This window comes from Oncorhynchus kisutch, linkage group LG1 (assembly GCF_002021735.2).
Source record: "Oncorhynchus kisutch isolate 150728-3 linkage group LG1, Okis_V2, whole genome shotgun sequence".
Lineage (NCBI taxonomy): Eukaryota > Metazoa > Chordata > Actinopteri > Salmoniformes > Salmonidae > Oncorhynchus > Oncorhynchus kisutch.
The window spans coordinates 51,591,062-51,615,473 of record NC_034174.2 but is presented as its reverse complement, the minus strand read 5'-3'; the positions used below and the strand labels follow the sequence as shown (position 1 = coordinate 51,615,473).

The 24,412-nt window shown below is 42.2% G+C and overlaps 1 protein-coding gene across 1 annotated transcript in view; it reads right to left on the bottom strand.

Moving 5' to 3' along the window:
- Positions 1-16,987: 16,987 nt before the first annotated feature.
- Positions 16,988-24,412, bottom strand: part of lhfpl4a (LHFPL tetraspan subfamily member 4a) — an 88,978-nt gene continuing 81,553 nt past the window's right edge. The window contains exon 4 of the mRNA XM_031826699.1: positions 16,988-21,219. Within this exon, the coding sequence (XP_031682559.1) occupies positions 21,166-21,219 (54 nt within the window). The 3' untranslated portion in view covers positions 16,988-21,165. The remainder of the gene's footprint in view (positions 21,220-24,412) is intronic.

Here is a 24,412-nt window from a genome sequence, read left to right as displayed (position 1 = left end):
AGACTCCATCAGGTTTTCTTCCAGAATGGTCCTGTATTTGGCTCCATCCATCTTCCCATCAATTTTAACCATCTTCAGGCATCCACAGGTGGGGGTTGTGCTTACAGCCCAACACCGTGCAGGACGTTTTGCATTTGCCAGAGAACACCAAGATTGGCAAATTGCCACTGGCGCCCTGTGCTCTTCACAGATGAAAGCAGGTTCACACTGAGCACATGTGACAGACGTGACAGTCTGGAGACGCCGTGGAGAACGTTCTGCTGCCTGCAACATCCTCCAGCATGACCGGTTTGGCGGTGGGTCAGTCATGGTGTGGGGTGGCATTTCTTTGGGGGGCCGCACAGCCCTCCATGTGCTCGCCAGAGGTAGCCTGACTGTCATTAGGTACCGAGATGAGATCCTCAGACCCCTTGTGAGACCATATGCTGGTGCGGTTGGCCCTGGGTTCCTCCTAATGCAAGACAATGCTAGACCTCATGTGGCTGAAGTGTGTCAGCAGTTCCTGCAAGAGGAAGGCATTGATGCTATGGACTCGCCCGCCCGTTCCCCAGACCTGAATCCAATTGGGCACATCTGGGACATCATGTCTCGCTCCATCCACCAACGTGGCGTTGGTGGATGGAGCGAGACATGATGTCCCAGATGTGGGACATCATGGATGCCGGACCCTCATACCACCCTCATGGAGTCTGTTTCTGGAGAGTATGTGTTGCACCACATACTCTCCAGGAGTTGGCAGATGCTTTAGTCCAGGTCTGGGAGGAGATCCCTCAGGAGACCATCCGCCACCTCATCAGGAGCATGCCCAGGCTTTGTAGGGAGGTCATACAGGCACGTGGAGGCCACACACACTACTGAGCCTCATTTTGACTTGTTTTAAGGACATTACATCAAAGTTGGATCAGCCTGTAGTGTGGTTTTCCACTTTAATTTTGAGTGTGACTCCAAATCCAGACCTCCATGGGTTGATAAATTTGATTTCCATTGATAATTTTTGTGTGATTTTGTTGTCAGCACATTCAACTATGTAAAGAAAAAAAGTATTTAATAAGAATATTTCATTCATTCAGATCTAGGATGTGTTATTTTAGTGTTCCCTTTATTTTTTTGAGCAGTGTATATACTCCAGTCGTACTTTATCAAAAGCCTTTTCAAAGTCAGCTATGAAAACCAGGCCTGGTTTCCCAGATTTTCATGGTGTACTATTGTTTCTAGTGCTTGCCTTATATTATCTCCAATGTATAGTCCATGTAAAAAACCTGTCTGATTAGAATGAATAATGTCTGACAATACCTTTTAATTCCATGTGCTATACATTTTGCTAGAATTTTTCATCACAACACTGAAGTGTAAGGGGCCTACAATTTATTTTAATGGACTGGATCTTTACACTTCAAGTTTCAGTAAATTATTTTTGGCAGCATTCCTATGTTGAAGATAAAACATTATTTGGTGCATTTTTCCCATATTCCATCCAGTTTGCTTTATTACTATAATATATTACACTTGATCTTTGTTGAATAAGTTCCTCCGCCATGTATATCTCACTAGGTCAGGATATTTCAACCTCCATATATCCACTAGTCCCAATATATCCATGACATTCATGATTTCCTTAAGAGCATGAGGGTGATGGTTTGTAGTGTGATTTCCTTTATGGTCCATTAAGGTATTTAAAACAGTATTATAATCTCCCACCATAATAATAGAGTATTGTATTGCTTGGAGGGTTGCCAATGTATGATATATATTTTCAAAGAAGCGTGGGTCATCACTATTTGTTCCGTAAAGGTTAATGAGCCATATCTGTTTATAGTCCAATAACATATTTAAAATCCTCAATCTACCTTGTAGATCTGTTTGGACAATTTGCATATTCAGATTAAAATTACTGTTAATTAATATCATCACCCCTTTTGAGTTTCTTTGCCCATGGGAGAAGTATATCCCCCCCCCCCGTCCATTTTCCACACACCTTCATCTACAATTAATTATTGAATGAGTTTCTTGAAAACAATATTATATTTCTTCTCTTCGAGCCAGGTAAATATTGTTCTTCTTTTCTTATTATCTGCTAAGCCATTACAATTCTAACTGGCTATATTTATTTCACCATTTACCATAATGTGATACAAGTTTCAAATCTATTTATCATAATATATGTTTGTAAATGTACCATTAAAAAGTACCATAGTGATTGAGTGTCCATATAGCTGTACCATGATATTGGCATTGCTACTAAATAACCCTCCAATTGTTCTCCACTACTCCACCTGCCGAAGCCCCTTAACACCAATACTTTCCAACACCAGTGGCATTACAGTGTTACACTAACTCTGTGTTAGTTACACTGTTATGGTGTTGTTAACTATTACCTTGTATTTAACACCTTAAAATTCGATTTTTACCCTACAGAAGGTCAGTGTTAAATGTACACTGTTATGGTGTTCACTGATACCTTCACAGCAAATTCTCCAGTGTTAAATCAACACTGAGAGTGTTAACTTGAACACGGGTCCAGTGTCTATATGGGTCCACACTTTTCAGTCTTCAATTAACACACTGCTTAGTGTAAAGCCTTATTTGAATATTTCCCAGAGTGCCTTTTGAGTGAATTGTAGACTATTTGTTAGTGACAGAGACATGGTTGTTGCATTCATCCATTTTCAGTCATGTGGCCTTCACCAAGTGGGATCCTAAGCTAATATGTTATCATTCAAATGCAATTCCTTAACACAATACATCATTCATAAGTCCTTATTTTGAGGACCTATTTTTTCCCTAATACAGTGGCCTAAAACACATGGTTTACAGGCAAAATTAGGCCTGCAAGTCACTTTATGCTGACTTGCAAAGTGATGTGTAATTCCTATTGGAATCCAGACAGAGTGGGGACATGTGCAATATTGCTTTGGATTATAGTGGACTAAGCCAATATATTATGTGAGCGGACCAAGTAATTGGGCGTCACTCTAAAGCGGGAAGGTGGAATAAACGAGTCAGGAGTGGGTTTTCTTGGTTGAACACAGTTCTCTATTGAGGGCATTTGGTCAACACAAATAGTCCAACATAATCAAGGAAAATCTTCCAAGGAAAAACATACATCTTCTTCTCCGGATGAAACCGGAACACAATAGGCTTATCTTTAAACTACAACAAAAAGTCACGGGATTGTCACCGTCTTAGTGGTTCTTCCTGGATAGCTCCTCTCTCTCTGTGGCCATCTTCCAGAGATAGTTTCCCCCCCCTCTCTGCTGGTTCCATTCTCTCTCTTATAGGGGAAGGAGAGTATGTCATTAGTACCGTCAGCTGTGCTTAATTGCCTCTGGTTACCTTGTCTCCCATGCCTTGTTGGGCTACTATCCATGAGCCCAGCCTGCCCTCTGGTGGTCCTTCCACATACCTTCCCCCCCAGGACCGAACCGGAGGGTCGGGCGCCAGACGCACCGTCTTGGTCGCGTCGGGACAGCGCGTCTGCATTCCCGTTCCTCGATCCGGCCCTGTGGATGACATGGAAAGAGAACGGTTGTAAAGACAAAAACCATCTGGCTATTAATGCGAACCTCCGACCCAGTAGGTAGTACCGGAGATAATCGAGGGCCCACTTGATGGCTAAGGCCTCTTTCTCTACGGTCGCATACCTCTGTTCCCGATCGCTGAGCTTCCTACTAATGAAGAGAATCGGCTTCTCTGCTTCACCTTTACCCTGAGCTAGTACGGCCCCGAGCCCTGTATCCGAGGCGTCGACCTGCACAATGAACTCTTGTGAGAAGTCCGGAGCCTGTAGAACGGGATCAGAACACAGGCCATCTTTTAGCAATTGAAAGGCCTCTTCCGTCTCGTCTTTCCACTCTACCTGGTTTGGCAGGTTTTTCCTGATGAGGTTTGTGAGGGGGTTGGCAATGGTTGCATATGGATAAAACGGCGATAATATCCTGTTATCCCTAAGAAGGCCCGAACGTCTCGCTTGGTCCGGGGTCGAGGCCAGTCACGAATTGCCCTGGTCTTCTCTGCCTGTGGGCGTATTTTCCCATTCCCCACAGTGTACCCCAGGTATTCCGCTTCGGACAAACCCAGGCAGCATTTATTTGGATTGGCTGTCAACCCTGTGGCTTCCAAACTCACGAGCACCGCCCGTAATCGCAGGAGGTGACTATCCCAGTCCTCGCTGTGGATGACCACATCGTCTATGTACGCCGCTGCATACTCTTGATGGGGCCGTAGAATGGCATCCATGAGGCGTTGGAAGGTTGCAGCGGCACCGTGCAGTCCGAAGAGCATCCTCACATACTGGAAAAGCCCCTCTGGGGTGGCGAATGCAGTCTTTGGGCGATCCTCCGGAGCCACCGGCACTTGCCAATATCCCTTCGTCAAATCCAGGGTAGTGATGAACTTGGCCTTTCCTAAGCGCTCCAAGAGTTCATCCACGCGGGGCATGGGATACGCATCGAATGTAGAGATGGCATTCACGCCCCTAAAGTCGTTGCAGAGTCTCATACTACCATCGGATTTGGGGACCAGGACTATGGGACTGGACCACTCACTCGTCGAGGGCTCGATCACGCCCATCCTCAACATCTCCCTCACCTCTTTCTTAGCGATGACTCTGCGAGCCTCAGGAATCCTGTAAGGGCGGATATGCACCTTCTTGCCGGGTTCAGTGTGGATATGGTGGAACAGGACATCTGTTTGTCCTGGGAATGGAGAGAATATTCGACCGAAGTTCATAATCAGCTTGTCTAGCTGTCTTGACTGCTCCGGTAGGATAGTTTGGCCACGGCGCACCTGTGGTAGAGCCTCCTCTTTTCCTTTGCCCTCCAGGGCCATCAAAGCCACCTCCTCCTCTCGTCCATGGTACGTCTTTAGCAGGTTTATGTGATAGAGTTGGACCTTCTTCCTCCTGTCAGGTTGCTTGATGAGGTAATTGACCGGTGAGACCCTTTTCATTACCTCGTAGGGCCCCCTCCACTGCGCCAGCAAGCGATGTTCGGCCGTGGGCACAAGCACCATCACTTTCTCTCCCACGGTGAACTCACAGGGGGTCGCAGACTTATCATAGGCCCGGCCTTGGGTCCTTTGGGCCTTCTCCATATGCTCCTTGACTATGGGCCACACTGCTGACAGGCGGTCTCTCATCAGGGTAACGTGTTCTATTGTGGATCGAAAGGGGCATGGTTGGGTCTCCCAGGTCTCCTTGGCTAAGTCGAGGATTCCTCGACAGGGTCTGCCATAGAGCAATTCAAACGGAGAGAATCCAGTGGATGCCTGGGGTACTTCTCGCAGGGCAAACATTAAGTGTGGGAGAAGCATGTCCCAGTTTTTCCCGTCTCGGGACACCACTCTTCTCAACATGCTTTTAATCGTTTTGTTCAAGCGTTCACACAACCCGTCTGTTTGAGGGTGGAATATGCTTGTACGTATCTGTTGAACCTGATATAACCGACACAAGTCCTTCATCAACCGGGACATGAACGGGGTTCCTTGATCAGTTAAGATAGTCTTGGGGAGGCCCACACGAGAGAACATCAGGAATAACTCATTGACAATTCCCTTTGACGACATGTTACGCAGGGGTATGGCCTCCGGGAACTTGGTAGCGTAATCTATAACCACTAGGATGTACTCGTGTCCTCTGGCGGATTTTGGGAGGGGTCCTACGAGGTCCATAGCTATGCGTTCAAAGGGAGTCTCTATGATGGGGAGAGGAATCAAAGGGTTACGTAGGTGTGGCCGTGGAGCTGTACGTTGACATTGATCACACGTCCTACAATACCTGGCCACATCCCGGGTGACCCGGGGCCAATAGAATCTCTGCATGATTCTGTCAATAGTCTTGTCTCGTGCCAGGTGTCCTCCTAGGACGTGGGAATGGGCTAACTGTAGAACTGTATCCCTGTATGGCCTAGGCACCATTAGTAATTCTTGGTTTTCCCCCCTTCGTCGTACGACCCAGTATAAGAGACCCCGCCTGATTGCATAGTAAGGAAGAGGGGGCTCACCTGATCCGTCGACGTTCCTCCCGTCGATCACCTTCACCTTCCTCATGGCCTCCCTTAGGTCTGGGTCTCTATGCTGCGAGGTGCCGAACTGTCCCTTTAATTCCTGGGGCAGGTCGACCTCGGTAGAGGGATGTGGAGGTTGTTCCACATCCCCATCAGGGGTGACCGAGGAGAATCCCTTCCAGGTTCCCTCCTCGGATGGAGCTTCAAATATATCCCTTAGCGCCTGGTTGCTCCTTCCTTCCTGCGTTGTGTATAGCCCTTCACATGTGTCTTCATCGGTGGTTTCCTGGAATATCTGTCGTAAACGTTGGGTCGCTATTTCTTCCTCTGCTGCAGAGGACGAGGACGCGGCTACGTCTCCTTGTAGGACTACTACCTCGGGCTTGGATTTTCTCTTCTTTCCTGTCCCCCTTCTTCCCGTGCATAACGTCATCTGTCGAAGCTCTTTATATAGGGGACAGTCTCTCCCGATCAATAATGGCACCTTCAGCTGCGGCACTTTCCCGGCCCTGACTGTACACCTTCCTTTTGGAGTGAGAATAGGCAGATTCACAGTGGGGTAATAGTGGGTGTCTCCATGGATACAGGATACGGCTACTTTGTCTGGTAGCAGTGTTGCGGAGGTCACCATCCGCTCCTCTACTAACGTAACCATACTTCCCGAGTCGAGAATAGCTACCACATCTTGTCCTTCGACTCGCACCGGAATCTCTGAGGCAGGGGCTATCTCTGCTAACCAATAGTGTTGATCCTGCCCCCTCAAAACGGGATGTGTGGGGGTAGGCAGTGATGACTCCGTGACCATGGGCTCATCCTTGCTAGGACATTGTGGGGCATAATGGTTGGGAGACTGACATTTATAACACCGACCCTGCTGTGTGGTGGCTGACTTCTCCCACCTCCGGGGGGGGCTTGGACGTTTCGGTGGCTAGCTCGCTGGGGTGAGTCGTGGTACGGGATTGGAAGACTCCTTCCGTTCCTCCTTGTCACTTTTTAACAACTCCCCTGTAGACCGATATGTTTCCACCGCCTGGGCTATGTCGTCGGCTGACAACGGGTTGGCTTGCCCCACAACCCTTTTTAAGTCACTGGGTAATTCTCTCAATATCTTGTCCACTACGAGAGTCTCTATCACATGTCCTACTCCCTTTCCAGGTTCTAGCCACTGTTTCGTCAGTCGTATTAAGGCGAAGATCTGGGCACGGACGGGTTGATCAGCTGTATAGGTCCATTGATGGAACTTTACAGCCCTATCTCTGGCAGTCAGCTGGTACCGGGACAGGATCTCGGTTTTTAGTCGCCCATAGTCCGCAGCTTCGCGGGAATCCAGGTCAAAATAGGCTTCCTGAGCCACCCCGGTCAAAAGAGGGGCTAATGCGCTCGCCCATTCTGTGGGCGGCCACTCTTCCAAGGTGGCCGTCCTTTCGAAGGTCATGAGGAAGGCCTCAATATCATCCTCCTTGGAGAGACGAGGTAAGATGGCGTGAGCAGCCGCTCTTGGCTTAACTCTAGGTTCTTCTAGTCGGCTCAGCTGTTGTTGCAGGAGTTCTATGGTTGTCTGCTGTGCCGTGACCAATTGTTGTAGTAGGGCGTTATCCATCGTTCTTGAATGGTTCCTCCGGGTCTACTGGAAGAATCTTGATTTACTCACTTATCCTTGTGTCACTCGTCCACCTAATGCCCGCATTCTCCACCAATGTGAGCGGACCAAGTAATTGGGCGTCACTCTAAAGCGGGAAGGTGGAATAAACGAGTCAGGAGTGGGTTTTCTTGGTTGAACACAGTTCTCTATTGAGGGCATTTGGTCAACACAAATAGTCCAACATAATCAATGAAAATCTTCCAAGGAAAAACATACATCTTCTTCTCCGGATGAAACCGGAACACAATAGGCTTATCTTTAAACTACAACAAAAAGTCACGGGATTGTCACCGTCTTAGTGGTTCTTCCTGGATAGCTCCTCTCTCTCTGTGGCCATCTTCCAGAGATAGTTTTCCCCCCCTCTCTGCTGGTTCCATTCTCTCTCTTATAGGGGAAGGAGAGTATGTCATTAGTACCGTCAGCTGTGCTTAATTGCCTCTGGTTACCTTGTCTCCCATGCCTTGTTGGGCTACTATCCATGAGCCCAGCCTGCCCTCTGGTGGTCCTTCCACAATTACTTCTATGCCTGAACTTTGAATTTGGTTGGATTACACAATTCCAGTGACTTCTGGAATTAAAAAAACAGTAACCACACAAACTGCCCCTAACATTGGCTGAGCTAAAACTTCCTTTCGCCAAATGCAAGCTGTAGGAAACGGTATATGATGCTAACGATAGATAGACCTAAACAGCATCAAGCAAAGTTAAAATAAAAAGGCTAAAAAGAGACAACGATAAACACCTGCCTCTGATTGAGAACCAATCCAGGCAACCATAGACTTACCTAGACACCTAAAAGAACACAACCCCATAAATCTACAAACCCCCCTAGACAAGACAAAACACATAAATCACCCATGTCACACCCTGGCCTAACCAAAATAATAAAGAAAACAAAGATAACTAAGGCCGGGGCGTGACAATAAGGGTGTTATTGTCACCATAAAAGCTTAAACTGCAGTGGCCTAATTCCAATAGTGCCAAATTATTCAGCAAATAAAGGGCGATTGTCACCATTAAAGGTGAATGGAGTTTTAATCGTTTTACGACAGGTCTGATTAAAATGGCCCTTTATTTGCTGAATAATTTGGCCACTGCAGTCTGTAAAATGTAGAGCAATGGCATATTTGATTGCATTTCTGTAGTGGTGTGGGCAGAATGTTGGGATATTTTATAGTGATTCTTTCAAACTTAACATGGGTCATTGATATTCACCTAATAATAAGGAATTATTATCGACCACGCCCACAAATTGTGGAAAACAAACATTCTTTCCCATTCACCCCCATTATAAAAGAGCCAACTTCATCATACATTTTTTGTTATACATAAATATACAATAGGTGGGTCTAATCCTGGATTTTGATTGGTTAAAAGCGCAGCTGTTGTCTCTTCCACAAGTTACCACTGGATAATGCTATGACGTTGAAATTCCTATTTACTCTGTTCCATCTCACTGCGCAATCCACTGTCTCATCCGCCTAGCCAGACAATTTATAAACTTGATCTCCACTGTAAAAAGCATGTAGACATTATCTCCCATTTCATTTTATCTAGCAATTATTTAGTTTTCAATAGCAGAGATTTGTATAAAACTTGTTTCTCTGACATTTGCAACATATTGAAATTCGATCTCCAGCTGTCCCATAGTAATGACCATGTAGGGGTCAGTAGTTGGGAGAATTTTTATGGACTTATAGAAATGTCAAGTCTCATAGCAAAATGTCCGAATGCTTATTTAAATAAGGCATTTAAGTTTTGATGTTTAATACATTTACAAACCTCTTTTCAGGTTGCGTAGATTGATAAGGAAAAAAAATATTTGATAAATTTTAGAATAAGGCTGTAACGTTACAGTTCAAGGGGTCTGAATACTTTCCGAATGCACTGTATATATTGGAAACAATTTAAAAGTAGGGGCCAGTGGAGGCTGCTGAGGGGAGGACGGCTCATAGTAATGCCTGGAACGGAGCAAATGGAATGGTAGAAACCATTCCTCTGATTCCGCTCCAGCCATTACCACAAGCCCGTCCTTCCCAATTAAGGTGCCACCAACCTTATGTGGTAGGAGCCCAAACTTCTATGCCAATATTTTGTTAATCAGTAGATTATGTCCTCCTGCCTTGGTCTAGGCTCTGAGATTAAATAGGTTTAGGACTATGATGTCATGCTCCTATCACAGAGCAATACTATAGCCTACCCATACTATCAAATATACTACATTTATATGAAGCTACCAGTCAATTTACTGTGTTGGAGTAATATATGCTTTATTTGGCAAAGGACTGTGACAGTTTCTGAAAAATAAAACAATGGCAAATTGTTTTGGACCTGTCAGCAGAACGTTTGAATTCAACAATGTTTTGCATCGACTTTTCCTCAACCTAAATATAGCACGCAAATTCTGAAACATTGTCTAGCCCTCAAAACAAATTTAAATCACAGTAGGCTACATACATACTTCATTGTAAAATATCAACTGTCTTGATGTTCACCTCTGTCATGTTAAATGTGTATGTTGGCTAGACACCGCGCTGCCTATGGGATCACAAACAGCAAAACTTGAAAAAGCCAATCTATTTAGGCCTTCATATCTATTTACATATTACATGAGAGATGTGCATGGTAATTTAGTTTAGGCCTATGGCTACTTAATTAAGTAATATGAACCCATCAAGGCCAGAAAAGTAAATAATTTATTCTGCAATGGTTATGAAAATAAAATAAATAGAAAATAGATTACTATGTCTAATTATTTTAGATTCCAAAAATAAAACACTCTATTTTTGTTTTTCCCACTAATGGCAAGTGGCTGCATCTTGTTACTGTTTTTATGACTAAGCATGTCATCATATCCTCATTTGCACAAAATACTTAGGCCTACTTGCTATATAATACTTCAACCACTAGAACGTTGCTCTCCAACCCTGTTCCTGGAGAGCTACCCTCTTGGAGGTTTTTGCTCCAACCCCTGTTATAACCAGAGAGGAAGAGAGCGGCCCAACTAGCCGGAAAATCATTCTCCCTCCAGCAGGTGGAGATTTTTAATTGTTTAACTGTCATGCCCTGACCTTAGTTATCTTTGTTTTCTTTATCATTTTGGTTAGATCAGGGTGTGGCGAGGGTGGTATGTGTGTTTTTGTCCTGTCTAGGGTTTTTTGTATATTCTATGGGGTTTTGGTATGTCTAGGTAAATGTAGGTCTATGGTGGCCTGAATTGGTTCCCAATCAGAGACAGCTGTTTATCGTTGTCTCTGATTGGGGATCCTATTTAGGTTGCCATTTTCCATGTTGGTTTTATGGGTTATTGTCTATGTGTAGTTGCCTGTTTCAGCACTCGTGTTACAGTGGGGCAAAAAAGTATTGTCAGCCACCAATTGTGCAAGTTCTCCCACTTAAAAATATGAGAGAGGCCTGTAATTTTCATCATAGGTACACTTCAACTATGACTGAGAAAAGAAATCCAGAAAATCACATTGTAGGATTTTTAATGAATTTATTTGCAAATGATGGTGGAAAATAAGTATTTGGTCACCTACAAACAAGCAAGATTTCTGGCTCTCACAGACCTGTAACTTCTTCTTTAAGAGGCTCCTCTGTCCTCCACTTGTTACCTGTATTAATGGCACCTGTTTGAACTTGTATAAAAGACACCTGTCCACAACCTCAAACAGTCACACTCCAAACTCCACTATGGCCAAGACCAAAGAGCTGTCAAAGGACACCAGAAACCAAATTAAAGTAATCATCATTGTCCTGTTGAAAAACAAATGATAGTCCCACTAAGTGCAAACCAGATGGGATGGCGTATCACTGCAGATTGCTGTGGTAGCCATGCTGGTTAAGTGTTCCTTGAATTCAAAAAAAAAAGTAATTAGTCAGCCACCAATTGTGCAAGTTCTCCCACTTGCAGTAAAATTATTCAATTTTTTAAAATGTTGTCTCTGGAACATGAGTGGAGAATTTATTTATTTATTTCAGCAGCTCTTGAGAAAATTAAAATACAATGAATGTAAGGTTATTTGTGAATGTAAAAATCGAAATCTACTGTTTTTTAAGGTTGTGTCATTATATTTGTGGTGCGGTCACGAGAAATTATTGGGGAAAAAATGGGGTCCCTAGAAATTGTGGTGGGAAGTCCCCGCAGAAAAAGTTTGAAAACCATTGCCATAGCCAAACCTCTGGGGTATTATTTCCCCACAACAAGGGTTAACATATTGGAAAGGGTCATGTCTATGATCCCCCATCCCCCAAGTGTACATAGCGCAGCCCTGGGGAGGAAGCTTGGTCATGTAGTACTCTGTCACACCCTGCCGCTTCTCAAACAGATGAGATCAGAGGATGAAATCAGAGGCGCCCAGCACAGTCCTTCCATCACCCACTCTGCCCCCCACCCCCCCACCCACCTTCCAGTACCAATGACCCCTGTAAAAGATTGTGGAAGGAGATGTGAAGGCCGGGTTAGGTCATCGGTTTGGCTAGAAATAATTGATTAGACTATATTTACTTAGGTGGTGCCAGAGTTGGTCCGGTGGTAGTGCGGACTCTAGACTAAACATTGCCCTATGGGGCAACCCACCCTGTGACTTTCCAAATCTGTCTCCCCATCTCATTCCTCTCCATATGAATCCATTAAATTATTAATAATTGGCCTACACTTTTCATTTAAATTATTATTATTTTTAAAAATGTTTAAAAATAGACTATAGTAAGAATGGATAGCGTTGATGTGGTTAACCAATCATCGGATGTCTTAACTGTAGGTGTGCATTGTACAGAGTAACACACTTCATTTACCACACGTGGTGTAGTGGAGAGATGGAGAGAGACATCCGACCGTTTTAAGCAATGGTAGCTGTTGTAAGTGGTGAATAATTCATAGGATATAAATGTTGTTCCAGGTTGACTACGCGGAAAGGCCGTTTAGGACGGTGTAGTAGAGTTGTCAGCCAGGCTGAGCCAGCTTGTCTTCATAGATTATTCATAGATTCTTCCCCAAATAAATACAGTAACATCATTTTAGCTTGAAAACTAAGTAAAAACCATGTGCGTCAGGGTCTGGCAGTAACAACTATAGTAGGTATCCCAAACAAATCTCAAAGTACTTGAAAATGTCATAGCAGAGGCCCTCAGGAATAAATACAAATGAAGTTACAGTAGCTGTCGGATTCATCATTATTTAAATGCTACTAGATGGTGTTGTAGTTTGCTTTGGCTGAATGCATTATCAGTTTTTCCAGATAGTTTCAGTGTCTCAACCATAATATTAAATAATGGAAAGCATGATATTCAATTGATTTATTTCATTTTTTTCTTTAAAACAACAACACTAACAATGTTAAAGTGGTGTGTGACAATATCTGTCACGGTGGACTCTCCTGCTGCACAATCTTGCATAAACATTCCATTTTCATAACATCAAGAGACATCACTTCATCTCATTACGATAGAAAATAACATTACGACTATAGCAAAGCAACCAAAAAATATTTAAAGGAAAAGCATTCAACAGGTAATGCACATACAAAGTATTCCACAATTTCAGTTTTGTTTTGGCACATTTTGATCAGAGAAAGAACTAAAAGAAAAACAGATTCTTAAGTAAAAGTGACAGTGCATGTGACTACCTACCCTTGGCAGCCACTAGTGGGCCTTATGGATCTCCACTATCGTCTGGCTTGATGTGCACAGCCGGTAATACACTCACGTCCCCCTGCGACCGGTTCCGACCATAAAGCATTCTCCATTCAGGCTACAAAGGCTTCAGCTTAATTTAATGGTGAGAAGGCGGGGAAAATATGAATACTTTCTTTATGAAACAATTTTCCTCCACCATGCTAGAGTCGTTAATACCTAGGAATGCTACTTCCTGATGTTGCGCTCCGCGTTCAGCCAATTAGGTTGTAGCAGTCTTGTATTTCAAACCCAGACGATTCAATTCTTTTTATTTGTCAAATCGCAGCCAACTATCGATTATCATTTCACCAAAATAAGATCCACAATATTTATTGGAATGGAGCATCAAGCTCATCACCGTGCACTTTCGCCACCCTGTGAAACTCATAACTTATTTAATCTGTACCCTAATAAACTGCATGCTTTCCCAAGTTGTAGTGGGAGGACCACACAACATATCATTGTATGACTTTACTTCGATACAAAGGTTATGATATCAATATTTGCACATAATGGCGCTTCCACCGCCATTTCTCGCATAATGAATTTGACCTACACAAAAAGATGTCTAGCGTATTTTGTTTTGTCAACATTTGGAAAGTTGACTGAAAAATGTTCTGTTTCCATCAGGCATGTAAATTAAATGTTTTATTGGACATGTACTTTACTCACCTGAAAAGGTTGGATGGAAACCTGATAATTGGTACAGCATATCTTGTATATTGAATTCACAAACTCATCTCAGGGAGTGTGGTTTGACATAAGACTCATCTGTAGGGATGCTAGACACTAAGACCATTTCTAGAATTTAAAGGTAATTTTTGGCACATTTCAGTAGAATATATCAAAGTGTGAATCAAATAACAGATCATATAACTAACATACAGTGCCTTCAGAAGTATTCAGACCCCTTGACTTTTTCCACAATTTGTTATGTTACAGCCTTATTCTAAAATTAATTAAATCGTTTTTTCCCCCTCATCTTTCTGCACACACACACACAAAGCAAAAACAGGTTTTTAGAAAAGTTTGCCAATTTTTTACAATACAAAACGGAAATACCACATTTACATAAGTATTCAGACACTTTTACCCAGTACATTTTTGAAGCACCTTTGGCAGCGATTACAGCCTCGAGCCTTCTTCGGTATGACGCTACAAGCTTGGCACACCTGTCTTTGGGGAGTTTCTCCCATTCTTCTCTTCAAATCCTTTCAAGCCATGTCTGGTTGAATGGGGAGCGTCGCTGCACAGCTATTATCAGGTCTCTCCAGAGATGTTAGATCGGATTCAAGTCCGGGCTCTGGCTGGGCCACTCAAGGAGGCTTGTCCCGAAGCCTCTCCTGCATTGTCTTTGCTGTATGCTTAGGGTTGTTGTCCTGTTCGAAGGTGAAACGTCACCCCAGTCTGAGGTCCAGGTTTTCATCAAGGAGCTCTCTATACTTTGCTCCTTTCATCTTTCCCTCACCCTGACTAGTCTCCCAGTCCCTGCCGCTGAACAACATCCCCACAGCATGCTGCTGCCACCAACATGCTTCACCCGTAAGGATGGTGCCATGTTTCCTCCAGATGTGACACTTGGCATTCAGGCCAGAGTTCAATCTTGGTTTCATCAGAATCTTGTTTCTCATGGTCTGGGAGTCTTTAGGTGCCTTTTGGCAAACTCCATGCGAGCTGTCATGTGCCTTTTACTGAGGAGTAGCTTCTGTCTGGCCACTCTACCATAAAGGCCTGATTGGTGGAGTGCTGCAGAGATGGGAGAACTTTCCAGAAGGACAACCATCTCCACAGAGGAATTCTGGAGCTCTGTCATTGAACATCGGGTTCTTGGTCACCTCCCTGACCAAGGCCCTTCTCCCCCGATTGCTTAGTTTGGCCAGGCAGCCAGCTCTAGGAAGAGTCTTGGTGGTTCCAAACTTCTTCCATTTAAGAATGATGGAGGCCACTCTGTTTTTGGGGACCTTCAATGATGCAGAAAAACATTTTGGTACTCTTCCCCAGATCTGTATCTCAACACAATCCTATCTCGGAGCTCTACGGACAATTCCTTCGACCCCGTGACTTGGTTTATGCTCTGACATGCACTGTCAACTGTGGGACCTTATATAGACAGGTGTATGCTTTTCCAAATCATGTCCAATCAGTTGAATTTACCACAGATGGACTTCAATCAAGTTGTAGAATAATCTCAAGGATGATCAATGGAAACAGGATGCATCTGAGCTCAATTTCAAGCCTCATAGCAAAGGGTCTGAATACTTATGTAAATAAGGTATCATTTATTTATTTATTTATTATAAATTTGCAAACTTTTTGAAAAACCTGTTTTCGCTTTGTCATTATGGGTTATTGTGTGTCGATTTGAAGAGGATTTGTATTTTTTTTTAAATCCATTTGAGAATATAAGCCTGTAACGTAACAAAATGTGGAGAAAGTGAAGGGGTCTGAATACTTTCCAAATGCACTGTACATGTTTGTGTCAGTTATCATACCAGATATCATATCGTCAAGTTAAAGAATTGATATAGCAATTTGCTGACAGGTTTCATTGTAGCCAAGAGATTTGTTAAAAAAAATATTTAAAAAAGATTCATAATAAAGAGGTTCAGAGATATTTGATGTAAGTCACAGTAAAACAAGAGGGATAATACAAAAATTAGAACCATCCCAATAAATTTCAATATACTTGGCTGTATGCAAGATGGAGAAGACAGAAGTTCCTCTGTTACATACACATTTAATTTGAGGCTGGGATGAGAGTAGAAATATGCTTTGAAAAGGCTATACAAAGGGTGCGTCTGAAATGCCATCCTATTCCCTATATACTGTATTGCACTACTTTAGTTACCCTATTCCCTATGTACTCTACTCATTTTGACCAGAGTCCTAGTCAAAAGAAGGGATTCTGTTTAAAAGTAGTGGACTACATAGGGAATAGGGTGACAGAAGTAGTGCAATATATGGACTAAAGTGACCCTTTGGAAGCTCTGTCCTGAGGAAACCATCAGGATGTTGTCATTGCTGCTGTCAGGCCAATGGGGTGCAAGAGTGGTTTACAAGAGACTAGCCCAGTGAAGCTCCTAATGAAAGACGAGCCACATGGCACTGTTCAAAACAAAACAGCCTAGTGAGGGTACAAAACACTGGACGCTCTGCAAAATATAAAACTCTCCAAATATTTGTAAGCGTCCAATTATTCAACCATGAGGTACCCCCCCCCCCCCCCCCCCCGTCATATTGTCTTTATAAACATAACCAGAAAAGAGAACAGACATTTAGAAAACAAGTGAAAGGAAAGTGATACTAAGCACACCAAATTATATATATTTGTGTTCTATCTTTTCATATCCCCATTCATATCCCTCTGTGGTCAGTTGTTACACCAGTATTTAGCCTCCATGTCCCTCAGGTGGATAAAAGGCCTGAGGACGACACACTTTCCTTCAAAAGAGTCCTGCTAAACGGAAACGATCGGTCTGGCAATGGCCCAGGAGAAAAAAAAACACTGATGATATTCATTCAAATACTACCAAGGAAACAGATTTTTGCATTTAAGTCCTCATTTTAGAACGGCTGATCCACGGGAGCCAGAGGAAGGGGTGTTGGGTTAAGGAGAGGAGAGGGGCAAAGAAAGAGTACCTGTCTCTGCTTGATGTCTACAGTAGGACGTCGACTGTGTTTGATTGTCAGGCTTTGCCGCCATTTTTGCTGGGTTCCTCCTCCTCTCCCTTTGTTGTTCTTCGTAAGCTCATTCTCCTTTGTTATTTGCTACATCTCAAAAGAGGCGCACTTCTATTTCCTAATCTAAATTGGAGGTTCAAAGTTCAAGTATGGGGGATTTAAGGTATAGGGACATTGCTGGGTTGGAAAAGCACCACAGAGGAGTCTGTCCACCACCTAAAGAGACCACTTTGATAACCTTTGCTCCACATCCAACATCCCATTAGTCTAGCCAGGCAAGACATTACGATGGTGTTGCAGCACAAGAGGTCAACCTCACTGACCTCAAGATGACACCAGTTCTATTGACCCAAGACATGTCGGGACACTTCGTCTACTCACCGTTGGAGAACAACCCTGGGATGTCCTGTATTTATTTCATCTGAGATCCAAAAATGGGATCTGTGATCCAAAAATGGTGAGCTCACATTGGTTAGATATGGAATCAAATCAACCACAGTGTGCGATGTTGGTGCAAAATTAAGATTAGAGGGCAGGGACGACCTACAATTCTGTATGTAATTTGACCTGCAGCTAAGCCTTACAGTAAGAAGATCTGTGAAAAGTCTAGGAGAAAATCTCTGGGCATCTAAGGTGTCAGGGTCTAACATACAGTGTTGAAAGATTAACCAAAATCTAATTGACCGACAACGGTTCAATTATTAGAATTCTATTTAGTCGCTAGAGATAAATCAGATCAAGCACAAACTGCGTGGTATAGTAGGGAGATGTAGTTTCCAACAGGCCAATATTCAACAGTGCAGAAAACATGGTAATGAACTACAATTACCATAATCCATTGTATGCCTACTTATCTGGTCTGTGTGGTGTGATCGAGAGGAAGAAACTACCAAAATAGTGATTTTGTCAGAGAGCATAGGCAGCAGCTCTATAGAGATGAGATGACTTTGAATTAAATAAAGTCGTCAAATAGGCCTAAAACAACTCATATACACAGCAACTGAAATATTTTATTAAAGTAATGTGAATAAATTATGGTTCATAAGTGATACACAGTAATGGGTAGCCACTACCGTCATTGGACTTGTATTCATTGTTTTATTCTCTGCTGTTACAGCATTTAATGTAAAAAACTAAAAACTAAATCATGAACAATGATTATTTTTCAATTCCTTGACAGAATAATTATTCTTCACAATGACTGTGTGCATTTTCGGCAGTTCTTACTTTCGCAACTAGATAGTGATTGGCTGATTTCTAGGGGTCTTTTGTTTGCCAGTTAGCTAGCAGTTCTCAGCTATTAGCAGCCAAAGGCTTGCAGTTTCTCTTACTGGCGGTAACAACTGATTGCCATCCTTTTTGAGAGTCATTACAGAATTATTTAATGTAATAAATCAAACATTAAGCCTTGTTAACAATTCATAGTAATTCATGGTAACATTGTAAACAATTCATTTAGACCCAGGGTATATTTGAAACAGGCGTTTATTTGCTGAAATGTGTGCCTCTGCATTGTTATTAAAAGGGACAGGCGGCTATTTGAGACGGTTTCATTTAAGTTTTATGGTACTCTGGCCTGCTTTCACAATGATATTAAGATGACCATATGAAAAACAGAGGCGATTTTGCGTGTACCATTAGGTTGCGAGAGACTAATTTTTCTTTCATACAGCAACAAATGTTCAGCTAATGTTATGCAACCACTGCTGGACATGTCTTAACCTTGTTTAACTTTCACTAGGGTTTTCCTCATTCTTTGGTTTGGGACTGTGAAGTTCACCATTTTCCCAATCGAAGGTATGAATGATAATTCAGGAATATAAAAGACCAAGGACTTAACACCAACACATTTTAGGGGAGATCCATCACCTGGTCAGAAAAATGGCTAGCTGACGTCTGACATTTTTAAACACTATGGCAGGTGGGAGATCGAATTCGCGTTTTGTAACTTTGTTGCCGAGGTCGGAGTGGCAAACAGCAAGGTTCATACAAATCTGTTGCAAACTAAATGCTAGCTAAAAGCAAGAGTAAATCATGTGTTTTAATCAAAACATACACTCTTAGATTAAAAAAGGGGTTCTATGTAGAACCTTATGGTCTATTCAAATTTTAACTGCCATTCTGATTCAAAAACCAACTGCCATTCCAGCATGAAGGTGGTTAAACTTGCAAATAGCCTACCAATAAGCATGTTATTTTTCCATTTATTAAGATAAGTAAACTTAATTATTTCATTCAAATATGACACCAGTCATATGATAAACTAGCTATGCTAGATAAAGTTGTATTAGAATTTGAGCACCATTTGTTATCTAGCTAGCTAGACAAGAAATTAGCCTAGTTTAATTAGACACTTTACAAGCTAGTTAGCTCAGTTATTAGCTCAGTTATTAGTAACTCTTACAAAAAAACATTACTTTTTATTATTGACTATGCCAAATAGAGCTACAGACCCAGCCTGACATTGGCTATTAGATAATTGTTACTTTTATTTCAGTATTTCACTGTAGTCAGATGAGGGGACTATGTTTCATGAAGCCATTAGAAGACTGTTGCTGACCTCTAAAGAATGCAAGTGATGGGCAGTGGGCTGACAGAGGAGGTATGCATCTAAATTATTCCTCATTATTTATAAGTCTTGGTGATTCAATAGCCTAGTTAATCATTACATGACTTTTAACACACTATCTGTTTTACTCAGTCTGGCAGTAACCCAACTATCAGAGGATCTCTTTCAGCTACTGCTGACAACTCTATGTACGTTGTTCTTCTACAATTTTGTCTTCATTTTGGCAGATCAACTCATGCTTATTTCTGAAGATTAACTCAGGTTTTTGGTCCTTTTTTTCTTATTTTCAGGAACCAGCCTAGAAAACAACCCTTACTGTACTGTTCCATACAGAAGTCAGCTAGAGTTGGTACCAATATTGACGTGGCCCATCAGTCAAACAAACAGATGCCTCCTTGGCCACCAGTGCATATTTCCAAACTATGTTTGTATATTCTGACAGTAAAATCTCAAAACTATGCTGGTATTCTTTTCTCCATTATTTATTGTTTATTCAATTATATTGTTAGCTAAAAATATGACAATTTATTAGCATTAACCATATTTCATAAATGGCACCATACAGGGTTCTATATGGAACCAATTTTGTTTCAGTGAAGAAGAACCCTTGGAGTTCTGATCAAAGAACCCTATAAAAGGGTTCCATATTTGAAACAAGTGATAGAACACTTTTTGGTTCTATCAGAACCCTTTTTTTCTAAGAGTGTGAGTTTAGATGCAGGACTTTGACTGAAATTCTGTAGATTGAAAGAGTTGACAGCAGTGAAGTCTTTTCTTTACAATGCCTGTCAATTAATTCGGTCCATTACCACTGTCGTTGCTCCTGTTGGCTTTTCTGGTTCAAGGATGTTGGTAGATCAAATTACACGGGGAGAAGAGAAGAAATGGTGGAGATAATCCACACTTCCTTTTCCAAGACGATGATCAGAAAGGGGTTGCTATTCCGAAGGGTTTCAAGGGATGATAATTATGGGGTAATAAATGCTATTTCTACCCCGTTTCCATAGAAACACCTTATTTACACGTCTTTTTCTTTTGTATTTCCTGGGACCAGAGCTCATGTACAAAAAGGGGGAAGTTGAAAATCTGTCAGAAAAAAAGATGGTCTTCAAAATTACTGTCGCTGTACAAAATTCTTGTTTGTGTTTTTTTCTTCCTTTTTTTGTCTTCTTTTATTAGATATCTCAGAAGTAGCACCCACTTGTACAAATGCACTTCTTAAATGGTTATTTTTAAAGCTGGAAATGACTCATTTTCCATTCTGAATAAAAATGTAGATTTTCATAGAATATGCCTGCTGCAAGCATCATCATGAACTTCATTACCTTTGTTATGGTAATATTATGTGAGAATTAATTAATACACTATATCAATTTTTTTTCCCCCAGAGTTTTATAAAGCTGATCATATTCCTTTTTATCATTTCTCTTCAAATTGTTTCTCTTTTTGAATATCTTCCATTTCAGTTCTATTTTACAGACAGCTCCACTCTGAGATCAGTTGATAGACCTGAAGAGCTATGGTCTTTGGGGGCGAATGAACAGAGGAGATGAAGAGGAGGGTCTGAAACTGTTGGGGGGGGGGGGGGGGGGTGCTCAGTGGAACCGTTGGACTCCGTATCGTGGATCCTTGGTCTCCCGGATTTCAATCTGTGAAAAAAAAGAAAAGATAAAAAGGTAAGGCAACACATGGGGGAAAGAGAGAATGGGAGAAGAACAAGGAAGTAGCATGGACAGATCTGGTCTGGAATAAGGGGAGTGACACAAAGGTTCACACAATGGGTTCAGGATCATTCATTCCCGATTTTATTCTCGAGTAAGGAATTCACTACCCACTGCCGCCCCACCGGCCACCCCCCTGCTTGTGTTGTGTGCTCAGTTATTAGTATTACTGTCCATCCCAGCGCCATGCTGAAACAAGCAATAACAAAAGGTGCTGGGGCGGACAGTAACACTAATAACCGAGCACACAACCAAAGCAGGGGGGTGGCCACGAGTAGCGGATTCTTGCTTTAACAGAAAACAAATTACTTGATTCCTCTAGTGGCTATTATCATAATTTTGTATAATCCTGTGAAATTATTTTCATTTTATCCAACGGATATGGTATGTCATTGTGGATGAGAAAGGAGCAACACAAGGGGCATGAAACATGAGTCACTGTCAGTAACCGAGGTGTGGAATATGAAAGAAAGCATACAAACGCAGTACTGTTTAAAGGTCACAGATGACATTCTCTCTGACATTTCAGACCAAATCCATAAAAACAACATTTCATTATGTTTTTCTATGGGACCATCTTGTATATAACTTTTCATTATGTTTGATATATATATTGAATGGGACTCAGCGTTGCGACAGTGATAACCACAGTAACTGCGCTACAGCACATAACAAAACTTGGATGTGCCTCAGAACGTACAACTGCTCTCCTTGTTTACATGTTATTATTGTCTTTTCGCCTGGTTTTAAAAATAGTGTTTGCATAAAGACAATGTGCATGTGCTTGACTTGTTTTGTCCTTGACGCTTTGCAAAATACACAGAAATCCAGCTGACGTTTTCAAGCACAATGGCCATTAACGTTCCGTACAAAACGGCTACATTGCCTAACGAGGACTTTCAAAGTAACGAGTCAAACCACATAGCGTGTCACATCCTGCTCTATCCCCACATCATTAGTCCGCTTGGACCTGAGACTATATTAACTTCCTGTTTGCGACTCAGCGTGCCTGGCGAGGATAATAATAGCTGTTGCACTTTGCCAGGATGACTCATCCTCCACGCAAGCCAATTTAATGAAAATCAGATTACGCCAAAAATGAATCAATCAGGGGCGGGGGCTGTGGATGAATAGGTGGATGGAGTAGAAAAGGGATTACAGTGTTATTAATCTGTTTAAGAGCCCCGCTCTACCTCCGCCACCCAAGCAGGTGTCACATTTGGCTGGGGGCCAGGATGGCCTCGGGGCAGACTGAATTAAGTCATCACATTCCTCCCCCACTTTGGAAACATACCAGGGAGTTCATTAATTACAATAGTTTGGGACATGTCGGCCATTTTGTTTTGAGCTGGTGTCTGACCTGTGCTCTATGAAAAACTATATTGATGAATTATTGTATGATCAAAAATGCTGATTCACTGAGAAAAGTATCAACTTGTCTGTAGCAGGTTAGAGAAAATATCTAGAGAACAATGTCAATGGCAAATGGCATCACCTGTCTCTATCAAGAAGAGAATATGAACATAGTGATATCTAGATGTCTATTTGCTGACTTATTTTTGACAAGCTAATTGATGCCTTTAATATGGGAGCATCACGCACGGGAAATATGAGGAGAGGTTGAGGGAAGGAGCGCACAAATCACCAGTACTACTTATTACAAACGGAAGCAGTCACATCAAGACATCCAAAACAGCTACAAACAGGTTCCATGTGAATGCTAGGGTAAGTCACATGCACATTGGTTGATTGACAAGGTCATATTCCCCCGTGATTGAGTGGGAGAAGCTGATTGGTCTTACTCCGTCCATCCTGAGGGTGGAGCCAAGGTGGAGATGCTGGAGGGGAGGAACGTAGCGTTATCCCTGTGCATCGTCATGACAACAATAGGTACTGCTATTGTCTACCACACCCAATTACTTATGTCACATCACTAGCATTTATAGCACTAAATAAACAAAGAAAATGTACATATTTTTTGGAAATTATTATAGCAAAGAGGTTCAGAATCTAATAAAAAAACACAGAAACATAGCCAACCAGTGCCTAATTGACCTTATTTAGATTTTATTGGATGATTCATTGGGAAAACCTAGCCTACCTCTGTAGACTCTAAATGATCATTTCGTTTTTTTTTACTGCAGCCAGAGTGAAAATGAACCTATAGGTGTGCTGTCCAGCATCCATATTGGAAGTCATCAGTTCTCAGACAAAACTGATGACTTCTTAATATGGATACCGTACTAGTGACCAAAATTCTGGATATTGCATTAAAAATGACCTCCGGAGTGTCTTTGTAGAGCAGTGTCATCAGCTTACTACTGTATATTAAATACCAGCCCTCCGGCTCTATCCATATTGTATGCTGACTCTCATTACTTTCGCCACCTGACGAGCACAGTTGTCTCCTATGTGCAAATAAAAAGGCCTCAGGGTTCAATTTGGACCATTTCTATTGATTGAAGCTATAAATCAGCGTTTTCAAGGTAGACACTCAATCTACTGTGGACAAGGAGTTCATTTCTGCACTCCTCTAATAGACGTCTCTACTTTGAGGTTATTATCTCTCCTTCCCTCCTCCTTAACCAAGAATGAGCCTTTTTCCAGAACAAGTGAACAGTCACTAAAAATGCTGAAAACGGTTCTTAAAATACCCCTGACATTAAATATTCACATATTCGAGGTACGATTCCTTTTCAATGCGAGACATTTAAGACATAAGCAGAATTTTTTCCCCCCAGCACATTAAAAGTTATTGCGCCGGCTTATGTTTCTCCCCTTAAGCGTCACTACTAGTACTTTTAACAATTCATTTTTCATGGGCCACAGTGCTGGTGCTCACAGCTCACATCATATTTGTGTTTGTGAGAAAAAAAAAAAAGAGTTTTTTTTTTTTTTTTAAAGACCGCTCCACTCGTAATTAGGCTAGCATTTTCCTCTGCTCCCTTTCTCTCGCCCTCTTTCTCTTTTTCTTCCCAGATCTGAATCAGAGTGGCTACACACTAGCCCCAGGTCCTGTAGCTTCTCCTGCAGACAGAGGCTCAGTGATATGAGTTACTCGACTTGACGGCTCCTCTCCACTCGCGGTATGCCTCGCTCCTGTGGGAGTGCATTCCGCCCC